The 14,138-nt window shown below is 37.7% G+C and overlaps 1 protein-coding gene across 1 annotated transcript; it reads left to right on the top strand.

Annotated features, from left to right (window-relative positions):
- The first annotated feature begins 861 nt into the window (after positions 1 to 861).
- On the top strand, positions 862 to 9,927 carry actr10 (actin related protein 10). The gene is made up of 13 exons (XM_022194445.2): positions 862 to 1,075; positions 2,295 to 2,367; positions 2,462 to 2,544; positions 2,756 to 2,864; positions 3,577 to 3,684; positions 4,426 to 4,493; positions 4,591 to 4,670; positions 5,342 to 5,377; positions 5,685 to 5,764; positions 5,861 to 5,934; positions 6,075 to 6,156; positions 7,311 to 7,512; positions 8,225 to 9,927. Exons 1-13 carry the CDS (start codon positions 999 to 1,001, stop codon positions 8,404 to 8,406), a joined length of 1,254 nt encoding a protein of 417 aa, XP_022050137.1. The 5' UTR covers positions 862 to 998; the 3' UTR covers positions 8,407 to 9,927.
- Positions 9,928 to 14,138: the final 4,211 nt, after the last annotated feature.

The following is a 14,138-nucleotide window of genomic DNA, read 5'->3' as shown; positions in this document are numbered from 1 at the left end:
CACTCAACTTCAGTTTGATATTAAGTAAACAAAAAAATTCTGAAAATTTATACAAATGGAGTTTTCTGTTTTTGCAAATAAACTCTTTATATATTAAGTGTTGAATATACTAACTGTTGTGCTGTTAATGGATAAACATGCTGTAATATTTATAATTAGTTGCACAAACTTTACTTTATATAGTATTTTCAAGTGCATTTTTCAAAATTTTAAAGGTTAAACTTTTTCATAGTGAAATAAGGAATGAAGCACGTTTTTAAAAAAAAAAACAGGAATGGGCTGCTGTGACAACAGAACAATGTCAGAAGCTGGTGGAGAGCATGCAAAGACAAATGGCTGCAGTTCTCAAAAACAATGGCTATGAATCGGTACTAACTCCTACGTGTATCATGTGACTAAAACAGACAGAAAAGAAAACATGGAATGCCTAAAAGCCGTTTTTGGTAGTACAATGCCGTAGCTGTTGATGTAGGAACTGAAGTGATTTTGTTTATTCTCAAGAAAACCATGGAAAATGTGTAGATATCAGCTCTTAAACTAAACTATTATGAGCTATTTTTGTTGTTATCATTATATTTGTAAAACAAATGCACTTTTAGTGGTGCCAGGCATTAAAATGAAGAAGAAACTGGAGAAAACAAGGGTGGTTTAATAATCTTTTCCATGAATGTATCTATGAAAAGTACATACAACTTTTGACATAAATACGGTAATTAAGTAAATAAAGTGAGTTACATTCCTCTACTGCCTTAATTTAACTGTACCCTCACTATAACCATCTGTCTAAAAAATCTCATATTAACATTAACGTTGTCATTTTGCAGATATTTTGATCAGGCACTTCTCACCCTTCCTATGTGACGTCACCGCTTCTCTGAAGACCCCGCCCAGCCCAACAGGAAGACAACAAGCTTCCAGGCGTTAATACGATGCACATTCTCTGCTGTCGGTGCTAATTACATATTTCATTTTCGCCCAGTGGCGAACAAATCAGTAAAATGCCCTTATTTGATGGGTTGGGAAGTGGAGGAGAGAAGACCGCCATCGTCATTGACTTAGGAGCAGCGTACACAAAGTGAGTATGAGCCATGCTAACAGAGCCTCTCATTTAGCATGCTAACAAGTGGCTAACTGGAACAGGAGCGTTTTAATTAAAATAAACTGACTACCTGTGAATGCAGCTTGCAAATCTTGACACACTAGGTCTAACAAAGGGTTTAAACCTCACAAAGACGTCGGTGTGGTAGTAAATGCTGCAGTGCTGTCTATGATTGAGCCACTCCTGGAAATGCTAGGCTAACTAGAGATGTCAGTGTTGTGCTAACGTTAGCTAATGCCGTGGTAGAGCACAATCTGTCAACCTTAAGCTGTAGACAAACAAACGCACTCAACTCCGTCTCCCATTGACATGAAAGTCACTGCAATGCAAAATAATGCGCACTTGTTCACGTCTATGTTCACAACCGACAACGAGACAATAAGAAGTATAGCTCAATATACTGCTATTAAAGTTATTGCTCAAGAAGAGTTTTAATGAAAATGTAGAAATGTAGTAGATGCAGTTACAACAGTTCAGCTGATCAACAGATTTATTTATTGGTGCCATCAAAGATCATTCCAGACTGCTGACATTTGACGGTTGCTCCCCATCATGACTGCTGTTTGATTGAACTAAATTGGTTGTATAAAGCGCATGTAAGCTGAAAGTTAGTAATTTCAGCTGTCATTATGTCCTGAATGTGTCTAAATATTTAGAGTATTTGGAATGATGTTAAATAGATTTTACCTTGACTTCTGTTTTTTGCTTGACGAGAAACTGACTTGAAGCAAGTCACATGAAGATCCAGAATACTGTTCTCTTCTTTTTAAATAATAATGTCTTTGTGCGCTTTCTGTCCCACAACATTCAACACAGAGAAGCACTGTTCATTTATTTATATATAACTGCACTTAGAGGGATTTTTTTGCCCTCTCATAGAATGATAATGTGTTCCTAGTTTGAACTAAAACTGAACGGCATGCTTTAAGAGAGAGAGGCGACTGCATCAGAACGAAAGTAGCACATTTTTAAATTTATTTAGTTTATTGTGAATCACACATAATGAAAACACACACACACACTAGCCATAATTAAAAATGGACTGAATATTGGATTTGCTAATCAGCCAGGCTAGTAAATATGGCGACCCCTAGATTAGATGTTGTTCACAAGCATTGCTAAAATGATAATTGTTAACACTCACTAGAATCGGTCTTGACAGGAACCTGAATCCTTTTTCTTCTTCTTCGTGCAGATGTGGCTTTGCAGGGGAAACGGGGCCCAGGTTCATAATTCCGAGCGAGATCCGGAAACCGGGGCAACAGCAGGTGAGACTCTGCTGCCGTGATGTGCCTTTATAATCATTTTTAAACAATGTATGGAAACTGCAACATGTATCTAAATGTGACGCCTCACTTTCAGGCCATCAAAGTGGTTCAGTACAACATCAACACAGAAGAGCTTTATGTCATCCTCAAAGAGTTTATCCACATTCTGTACTTCAGGTGAGAATCTCCTGAGTTAGTCATTTATTACAAATGTTGAAAATGTTAGTAGGAGAAGAGTTCAGCAACTCAACAACAAAAAAATTAATTGAACAGTAATTGAATATGTTTTACTGCAATTAATCATTCATAGTAAATTGTCTGCATACACTACAACAAAGTGATGCAGCCTCATTAAATCAGAGTTTATCTCATCATTTGCTTCAACCAGACACCTGCTGGTGAACCCTCGCGACAGAAGAGTGGTCATCATCGAGTCCATCCTCTGCCCGTCCCACTTCAGGGAGACGCTCACCAAGGTCTTCTTCAAACAGTTTGAGGTAAAACAACAAAACAAACTAATGTTTTAAGAGAATAGCAGATCATGTGTGGACTAAACGTTAATGTGAAGCACATAGAAACTAGTGTTAGGAGTTATTTTTCATGACAGTGGTTTTGTTAAAAGTGTGAGTCTTATTTCAAACTGAACAATTGCTCAATTCCTGAACTCCCTCTGCAGATCTCTCATTAACGGAAAGATTTTTTTAGAACATTAACAGATGATACAATAATAGTTCATGTTATTTGATGCACTTACTTTGAAAATCTATCTATCTATCTATCTATCTCTCTATCTCTCTATCTATCTATCTTCCTTTAAAAACTTGTATTTCCTTTTTATGTTTGAAGAGCCAGGCTCCTCGTTCCATCCTTCACTAATCACTGTTTAATGGACAGTAATGAGCAGTAAGTTTAAATTTAGGACACTAATCATCATCATTCTGCGTCATCACTGGCAGCAGCAGTGGTACTTTAGGGATTGTGTGGGAATGTTAACAACCATGGATGCTATTTTTGTCATTCCGTTGTGAAATTCGGAAGCCAAAACGCAATTTTTATATCCACTTTGCAATTTCAGCAACTTCAGTTTGGCAAGTCTAATTCTGACTGACTCCACACTAACAGCCTTTTAGCTTAACGACTGTTTTAATATTGAGAATAATAAACTATTTTTCTGTATTCGAGTATTTCACGCTTGATGGTGTTTTCCAGGTTCCCTCTGTGCTGTTTGCTCCAAGTCACCTCATGGCCATCATGACTTTGGGCATCAACTCTGCACTGGTGATGGACTGTGGACACACAGAGACACTGGTGCTGCCTGTATCCTTTTACCATCATTTATAGTCTGATTGTCACATGAGAAAGATGACGCTGAAACGACAGCTTCCACCCTGGAACACATGTACTGCTTAAATTGATTGATTTCTTTATTTTTGTGTCCACCCTTCATGGGTTTACAAGACACCAATATACAACCATTGCAGCAGTACATCCAGTGGAGAGAGACAGGAAGTGTGGCCAGAAGAGTGAGGGAATGACATGCAGTGAATGGCCATGGGCTGGATTGGAACCCATGACCGCTGCATCAGGGACTATAGCCGCTGTTTATGGGGCATAGCTGAGCTATCTGGGCCCCATGGTTCAAATTCCTGACAAACTGTGCATATATACTATGTTCTGTTACACCATTACATTAGCACACAGCTTTTAAATAGGATTATTGTTGTCTTCTTGCACATTTGAAGTTGTTTGCATTACATGCTATATAACCTTGCACTCTCTCAGATGAATAATTTGCACATTCATGCACACTGGAAGTATTTCTACAACTTTTTATGACTTCTAGTCCCTTGATCACCCTTACTGTCCACTGACTTGCAAAACTTTGCTAATCTCCATGTTGCTGTTTGCTGTAATGCACTAAAACAACAAATCCCTGTACTGTCTAAACTGTCTAAAATCTGATGTGATCAGTTATTCTGTGACGTTTCTGTAAATGAAAAAGAGGATTGATAGTACTCCTATAACATACAGTTACCTGCCTTAACTTTGCTAAATCAGGTGTATGAGTGCACTCCTATTCTTCCAGCGTGGGAGGCTTTGCCACTAGGAGGGAAAGCCATCCATAAGTAAGAGAGCGTGTGTTAAAATACCACTTCTGTTTCACCCATGACTGCTGGTTTAAATGTGCTAAATTCATCCCACAACGTGTGTTTTTTGGTGCAGAGAACTGGACGGCCTCCTTGTGGAGCAGTGCACCGTGGACACCGACACCACCACCGGACAGAGTGTACCAGCTGTCATCGGTAGTTACAAACATCATCACACACCTTCTGCCTTTGTCTTTTTAATGGTGCACTTATGAAATCATAACTCTTTTGATTTGTGTTACGGTGCCAAGAGCAAAAAAAAAAAAAAATACAGTGGCAGTGACCCATTATGCATCATTTACTATTTATACGCAGAACTTGTTTCTGAATCGCTTTCTCTGTCTGTGAATTATGTATGTGCACTATTTTAGAGTTTTCTCTCTGCACTTTTTCTTGACGTATTGTGTTGAAGCAGAGAAAAGCTCCACTTGTATATACATGAATATTTAAAAGGACAGCAGCCCGACTCTTATGACTGGACTGAACTCTGCAGGAACCTCTAAGGAGCTCAGGTGTTTGTTTGAACACTTGAATAAGAAGATTTGAAGTCCACAGAGGATTCGTAAAATGGCAATGATGCAAAAAAAAACCAAACAAACCAAACGCTATTTTCTGAAGTTTGTCACAGTCGGATTTGTTTTCCTCTGAGCAGTCACTCTTGTCCTCTGCTGCAGTGTCAGCTTCCCCAACCGTTGATTCAGCTTCTTCATAAATCTGACTTGGAAGTGAAGCGGTGGGGGGAAAAAAAACGGCTGAATGGTGCAAAAACGAACTAAAGAAAATGAATGTTCACTTCATTTCTTTTACCCGTCTCATCTTTTCCTCAGGGACCATCCCAGAAGAGACCGTGGAGGACATCAAGGGTAGGTTTCACTGAGTCATTTCACATTTAAAATCTGCACCTCTTGCTTTTTCTTACGAGGGTCACAGATCTTTTATTTATTACCTACAGAGGCAGCCTTCCTCTCATATAGAAATCCAAGTTATAATTGATACACTTTATTTCTCTCTTTGCACTGATGCATTGAAGGTTATTTAAAATGAAGTATTTTTACTGCAAAACTGCCCTGAAAAAAGCGCATCAGTAAAGTTTCCTGGACTCTGCTTCTCCTCAGACTTGCCTGTTTTTAGTTTGATATAAGACTGCTGTTTGTTTTTGGTTTCCTGCAGTGAGAACATGTTTTGTAAGCGACCTGCAGCGAGGCCTCAAGATCCAGGAAGCCAAATTTAACCTGGACGGTACAGCAGAGGTGAGAGAGATGTTCTGGTTATTGCAGTTATCCGGAATCTGTGAGCAGATGTTTGCTTTGAGCGATACTTTACGTTACCTGTGAATGTGTTTGCAGCGTCCTGCTCCTCCTCCAGATGTTGATTATCCTCTGGATGGGGAGAAAATTCTGCATGTCAAAGGATCCATCAGGTAGTTTAATGCAGGCTCTACTTTTCTACATGTCTCTATAAAGTCATATTAGCACATTTTCTAGTTTTTTCTGTTTCAGTTTGCCTCCATTTTGTCTTTAAAGTCACATCACTTATGTCATTTTCTTCTTTTTATTCCAGGGACTCTGTGATGGAGATCCTGTTTGAGCAGGACAACGAAGAGAAAAGCGTGGCCTCCCTGATACTTGACGCTTTAGTCAAGGTAGAGAAAAGTTACTTGAGTCCTGTTTGACGGCATGATGTTCTATTTATGAATACTTGATTTAGTCTAAAACTGATTTACATGATTGCTCTTCATCTAGACAGAAACAAACCTTAACCAAACTTTCCACTTGTGTAGAAAAAATTCACAGTTTTTCTGACTTAAAGTCTAAAGGCAACAGTGTTTACTAAGTGTCTGAACACTTAATTTACTCCTTTTTATGAAGTTTTACTATATTTGGACTAATGAATGACTCGTCTAATGCCAGCAGTCCTCCCATAAATCTAATCTTCACGACTGTTTAGGTTTTGTTGGAGCTGATTTATAGAGGTGTCATTAAATGTTCACTTTGGGGGCTGCAGTTTGTGTTGCTGTGGAGTTGTGTCGTATTGCGTAATGAGCCAGTCAGCAACAACATTAAAACCACCGACGAGCGAAGCAAACAACAGTGATTATCTTGTTACAAAGGCTGCTGTCAGTGGGTGGGATAAATGAAGCAGCAGGCAAACAGTCACTTCTTGAAGTTGATGTGCAGGAAGAAGGACAAAATGGGCCGGATGTGAGAGATTTAGACAAACTTTGATGACAAGATGAGTAAGTGTAACGGGGGTTCCTGGTATGCAGCGGTTACCAAAAGTCCCACTACAACAGAGTAAAAGTCCTTCATTACTGCAGTAAAAGTACCACTACGGCGGAGTAAAAGTGGCACAGAAAGGGCAAGGAAAATTAAGAAAACAGAATCGTTCTTTTCATGAAGTAAGTTGACAGTTTATACTTCACTGAGCTTAATTTATTAACTATCCTGCTATAAACCCTCTACATCTGTTCTGTTCCTCTCTGCACACTTATCAGCTGTGAAGCAGTTTAACTTATTGTAGCTACTTCTTACAACAGTGTTGTTGTTCAAGTGAGTCCAGAACAGCCTAATTAATCTCTTAAGGTGGAGCAGCTTCAGCCTCAGACTCTGTCTGTAATGACATTACATTTTCAGTGAGTCTTGTTACACAGCAGCTCCCAGGAGGCATCAGTGGAGCTCCACATACCAGAACAAACACTGCAGTCAAAGTGCTTTCTCACATCACATTCGTTTTCAGTCTGCTTCGAAGCTGCCTCCTCGACTGTTGTTTTTGCAAATGTTCCTGTTTCTGTTTCAGTGCCCCATCGACACCCGTAAAGTCCTGTCAGAGAACCTGGTGGTGATCGGAGGCACCGCCATGCTGCCCGGCTTCCTGCACCGGCTGCTGGCTGAGATACGCCTCCTGGTGGAGAAACCCAGATACAGCGACGTGTTGGCCAGCAAGAGCTTCCGTATCCACGCCCCTCCGGCCAAACCCAACTGCACCGCCTGGCTCGGAGGTCAGATCTGAGTTTCTATAAATACCGTTTGTAAACCGCCCTCCTTGTTCCATAACTTAGAACTCTGTAGGGTCTCAGCCTTAATATGTAAGACAGTCAAGTAAAGAAAAGATAAAAGTTTATTCATCCCAAAGGAAAGTCTTGTTCCAGATGTTGCTCAGGAAAAAAATCAATTACATAACATGATAAAAAAATGCAGAGCTAAAAGAAAAGTACATGAGATATAAAAACAATAGATTACTGAAATAAAAATCTGCAAAAAGAAACACTGGCAATGGCACTAAGGTAATAAATAATATCACATGTGTTGATGAAATATTTCACCTGAAAATTAAATATTGCGCATTAAATTAACTATATTTGTATTTCTTTTGTCATCAAAATACTGCTGAAGAACATAAAATATGACATGATGCAGCAGCTGATACTGAATAAACTACTGAGAAAAGTAATATTGCAAATGATATTATTGTTCAGACCTAAATTTGATAAGTGTGTGATATTATTTATTACCTCAGGGTAACAGCCAGTGTTGCTTTTCCCAACCTTATTTTAGCTACTTACTTTATTTCAGTTAAAGGGGATGAAAACAGCAAAAATTTCAACTATGATACAAAAAGTCCCACAAGTATGCCTTCACTCATATATTTTATGGATGCAATACACATGAAGGTATTATATTTTTGTATTATTGTTGTGTGTTTTTCTCCAGGCGCCATCTTCGGGGCCCTTCAGGACATCCTGGGCAGCAGGTCGGTGTCCAGGGATTACTACAACCAGACGGGTCGCATCCCAGACTGGTGCTGCCTGAGCTCTCCTCCTCCTGAGTCTTTGTACGAAGCAGGAAAAACTCCACCTCCTCTGATGAAGAGAGCGTTCTCCACGGAGAAGTAGAGCACGCCGTAACGCGCTTCAGTAATCTTTCATGAGACGTCTCTACTCTTGTCGGTTTAATGTGTTAACTACGCAAACAGCTCCAGATGTGTGTAGTGTTGAGTCGTTAACTTTCTGTTTTTCTGTGTATCGCGGTCCGTTTGAGCAGACAGTCGGGTTATAGGCTGTTGCATTAATGTTGCACGAGAAATATTGCAGTGTTAAAACTTTGAAACGTGCTACGTGCAGCGACGACTGCATCCGTACATGATTCCTGTCACTCTACTTCTGTATTCTGGTTCGGCAGAAATCATTCAGATGAACTTGGTCATCTGTTAATCAGCAAACTGACAGAAAATGTTGCTCAACTCTGGAGAAGCTGACGTTACTTCAGTGTGACTTGTAGCTCTTACTATCATTCCCCGTGGAGTTTTCAGAGAAGAAAAACTGTTGCATTTATTTATTGTCTGTTCTTAGCTGTGTGAAGTGACTTTAAATGCACACACTCAAAGGTTTTCTCCTTGTCTGGTTTGAGGCTACGTTCGCGCTAATATGCTTTCTTTTTAAAATGAAAAACTTGTGCTACTTACCGTCCACGCCGCGTTGCCACATGCTGAGCCCACTAGTGTGTTAATGCGTGGAAATTTTGCCACATAGCAACCCCTTATCATATCAGGATGTGATCACACACTGCTGAAAACTGGTCTTTTACACGGGATTTATCCAACAGTTTGGGTGATGATTAGCTTAGCTTAGTAGAATGACAGAAAGCAGGGAGAATGTTGACTCTGGATACAGATCACAGCGGGTTTTTTCCCCCGTATAGCAGAGTGATTGGACAATAAGGTGTAGTCAGACTATTCTGCAGCACCCAAACACTGCTGACTATGCAGACTGGTACCACTGACACTAATACATTTATATCTTAAAATGCACAATTTCTGCTTTGTTTACGCCGAGCAACCACACTACTCCAGCATTTTTTCACCCTAAAGTGAAGACTTTTGGAAACATTACTCACCTTATTGTTTATTGGAAAGCTTTGTTGTGTTTTAATCCTGACGGGCAGAAAATGAGGAAACAATGACGCAGGTTTTACTGTCGCAACATGTTCCTTAATTCGCCATGCTCCTAAACACAAAGACATCAGCCTCAACTAGCATCAGTTAATTCAACATATTGATATATTTCAGATGTTTGCTGACCTCTTTGTCTCTTTTTTTTAGACCTGCATGATCAGTGAAGAGGTGATTTTTAGCCGTGTTAGTGTGCACAATATGCCGTTTTAAAATGAAATCATGTTAATGGGACCGTAGCCTCATTTAAAAGACAAACAAGCGTGCGTGTTGTCCTGCTCCTACAGGTGCATTTAGATGGTTATTCAGTCACCATGTGTCCTAACGAGAGAGATAATCATAAAATAACTGGGAATACCTTTGTGTTTGTGTAGTTTAAGATAATTTAAAACACTCTTCAAACAGAAATCTTGCTCTGTAACATACAAAAGCTGTCATTACAACAAATAAACATTCACAATTCTGACGTGCATTTCAGTCGTTATTTCACTCGAATGTTTTGCAAATGAAGAGCCAGACTGTCAGCTGTTTTTGGTATGACAACAGCTAATAAACGGCTTTATCTATTTTCATGAAACGGTCCACAGACGTGCTTCTAGAAGCCACAAAACAAGCGGGATCAGTCGTGTCGTTGCACCAGTTTCCGTTAAACTGTCAACCCAGAAAAAGGAGCTGCTTTCCCAGAGTTTAGCCTCAGGCGCTGAGTCTCTGAGCTATAAATTAGCACGGTGTCACAGTGATATTCCATGTCTTTCCAGGCCTCACATCTGCCTTAATTTCTTAATAGCTTGTATAAAGAGGAAATCTTCCATCCCTCTGTTTAACTGATATACAATTAACACCAAAAACTGCCTACTGATGGCTTCAATTGAATAAAAAAAATGAGATAAAAGGTGATTTCAATTCCTAATTCCTCCTGAGAGATTTATTTATTAACAGCGAGAGCAGATTGAATGTTTTACTGCTCGGTGTGGCTGCTTTCCCCGACATGCTGTGGAGGACGCATCTGTTTGGCCTTTTGGGTCACATTAATCACTGAGTCTCTTCGGCCGGCTACTGTGGGAACCGGTAGAGTTACCCAGAATGCACCTGCAGCTCCGGAGAAGAAATGGCAGTAAAGTGTGGGAAATCAGCTGATGGTGGGGTTTTGATTACAGTCATAAAATGGGGATTAATGCTGAGTAGAAAAGGATTACAGACTGCTGTGATCAGGTTATGAATGAACAATAGAAAGATTTCATAACAAAAAGGATACAAAATAGGAAAGAATAATGAAATAAAAATGGTAATATAAAGGTGGATAAATATAAACAATGTTGCTATATAAATAAATATGAATCAAAAATGAATCTATTAAAGAAAAGGCTAATAAAAGTAAAAATCTATCTCGCAGTACAAATATGAAGAAATGTGCTAATAAATAAAATAAAAAATAATGTAGCAATATAAAGGAATATTAATTTAAAATGAATCTATTGAAGAAAAGGCTAAAAAAGGTAGAAATATAAAGATAAATGAATAAAATAATTTAAAAAAATAAGAAGAAATGTGGCTATTAATAAACTAAAAAATAAATGACATGGCAATATAGAGAAGTAAGTAAAATAATCAAAAAAATAAGAAATTCAATTTTAAAAATGTGGCAATTTAAAGCAATAATAATCAAAAATATATACATAAAAGAAAAGGGTAATAAAAGTAGAAATTTAAAGACAAATATAATAATAAAAAGAAAAAAACTTTTCTTTTGCTTTTAAAACAGCACTATAATGTTATTATATTATAATGTCTTAATTTAATTTGATCATTGAAAAAAAATTATTTTCTTTCAAAAATTAGGACATTTCTAAGTGACCCCAAAGCTTTGAACAGTAATGTATTAATAATAATAGTAATTATTATCACTATTATTATTAATAGTAGTAGTACTATTATTGTTGTGATTATTATAATTACTGTTAGAATGATATCAGTAGGAGTAGTATTGCTGTTACTATTGTTGTTATTAGAATTAGTATACTTTTCCAAAGTGAATAAAAAATAAAATAAATACAGTGGAGAAAGGGGCATACAGAACAGGTTATTATGGGCTGTAGTCTGTGTCAAAAAGAAGTGTCTTCATGTATTTAACGCTCAGTTTGGAAACAGACGAGTTGCAGCGTTCTATCGTGTTTTCAGCTCTCATTGACTCGTAGACGTAAACTTGCTGCTTGCTGGAGGATCAGCGGTTACGTTTCTCTAGAATCAAGCTTTTCTCACATGATCCTTCTGTGGGTGAAGACAGCCGTGGCCTCGCACACATCTGAGGATCTGAAGCACCTGCTGCCTCGGAGGGAAGCCCCTTCCTCCCCTGGCTGAACTGGGACTGCAGCATCAGTCTGGTTCCCAGAGGCAAGAAGTAGCAGCAGCTGTCCATCTGACCTCCGGCTGTTTGGAGGGGAATCCCGGAGAGTGGGTGAAGGCTGGAGCTCCACTCCGTCCTCAGATCTGTGAAATGGCCATAAGTGGTCATTGAACAACATCTGTAGCAGGCCTCGATGATGCTGCAGCTTTATTGTTCTACTCATGAAGTTCTCATTTTCCGTGACAAATATACAAGACAAATATATCAGATGTAACATAATTTACTCAGAATTAAAGGTTCTCTTTATGATTTATTCAAAAGAGACAGAATTTGTTGACATTCAGGCTGCAAAATGGAAGATAGAACCACTGAAATGGAATCTCTGCTAATGATGGAAGTATTTCAGCTATTGAAAGGATGACGTTGACTTAAATAGTTTCTCTGTCTGCAGCGTCTTGCAGTCAGCACAACTAATTTCTCAAACCGTTTAACCCTCGTGCCGTCCTGTGGGTCAAATGGACCCGTTTTGAAGTTTGAAAATGTGGAGTAAACAAAATATTTTCTGATGTCCACATTTTCAACATTTTTGGGAAATTTTTGTACCTTTTTTGGTGGAATAAAAGAAATGTTAAAAATGTGTCGCTGGATTTGGGTTGATTTTTATGTGAATGTTCTAAAAGAAAATATTAGAAATTTTACTGATATATCACTTTAGATATTTTTTTAGGATTGTTTTGGAAGATTTTTACTAATTTTTTAAAAATATTTACAAGAATTTTCTTACCAAATTTGTTTAAGGAATTATTGGAATTTGCTTCTTCAAGGTTTTACAAATTTTCTGAAATTTGGGGAATTTTTTTGCTGAATTTTTGAATTTTTTTCAGACAAGGAAACTATTTTTTGGTGCCCATAAATGAAGACAAATAGAGGATTAAGAAAGACGTGAGAAGAAGTCACTGGTCTGGAAGACAAAGAACTTTTGACTGTGATGCTGGACAGAGTTAGATGGATGAAGAACTTTATTCCAATCACTGATTTTGTCGGATGCAACTGACTGATTTCTATCTATGTTAATATTACCTTGGATATAATACAGTTGCTTTTTATTTGACTTGTAACACTTCCTCTATATCCGACCAAAAAAACTGTTGAGTGAAGTTCTTCTACTTGGCTGTAAAACAGCTGCTGGTTCTCTGCTGCTGAATTTAATGTTTTTGTCTTTTAATTTTCTATAACACGACGTGGATCACAGACTGAATTATTCATGCATTAATTAATGAGACACAAACACGATTCTTCCACAAACTGGCTCGACTTCAAAGCGTTGGAGCGAGATGGAGGCATCATCCATCTCTGTTATCTCCCCACTGAGGCTCAGACTCGCAGCACAGCAGCTCAATTATCCCGTAAATCACTCCGACTGAGGAAAAACCATCTGAGCCCCTTGAATAAATGAGAGGCAAAAAAACAAGACGTGATGAAGCTGGAATCCCTGCACCTGTTGGACGTGAACAAAATGAGGATAAACTGAAAATTAAAACATTGTGGGGGTTTGATAGAAATAAAAGTAGATGTAAGCTGATGTTTACAGATTTGTTATCAGCATAAAACATACATCAGGAATAAAAGAGTCACTCTGAGACCTTCTGCTGACAGTATTTCGGCTTTTTAATCAAAAATAAGAATAAACTATATATTTAAAAGAAGCATTTAAAAAGGTGGAATGCTACAATGTTGAAAAACACTCAAAACAGAAGCAAATATCTGAAAAATAATGAAACATTGTGTTGGTTAAGATACGGTAAGCACTGTATTCTGTAATTTCATGGTCAAATATTGTAAAACATTAAACTATTATTTGTTTAATAAAATCGTCTTTTGATGTTGAATTTTTGCAGTTTTTCTGTGATTTTACTAGATATCTGAAATTTAACAAGAATCTGTTAAATAATAGTTTTAAAATGTATTTAGCAGAACGGCAAGTTACATGTGTGTGTGTATATATATATATACATATACATATATATATATATATATATATATATAGGGTTAATGTATTACTTTGTTCTGTGATTATACTAACTATTATTTGTAATTTCACAAAAAAATAAGAAATCTGTGAAAGACATAAAAGCAATTACAATAATTTGCAGTTTTTTGGTTGTTATTATTCATACATTTTTTGGTAAACTACAGGAAAATGTCTGTAAAACAATATCTTTGCTGGTTAAAACCTGTAAAATATCAGTAAATTGTGTTAAAAAAAATAAAAATGAAAAAAAAAAACACTTTGTGTTTGTGTGACACACGGTCAAATTCGTCACTTCCTGTCG

This window comes from Acanthochromis polyacanthus, chromosome 16 (assembly GCF_021347895.1).
Source record: "Acanthochromis polyacanthus isolate Apoly-LR-REF ecotype Palm Island chromosome 16, KAUST_Apoly_ChrSc, whole genome shotgun sequence".
Taxonomy (NCBI): Eukaryota; Metazoa; Chordata; class Actinopteri; family Pomacentridae; genus Acanthochromis; species Acanthochromis polyacanthus.
This window is presented reverse-complemented; position numbering and strand designations above follow the sequence as displayed.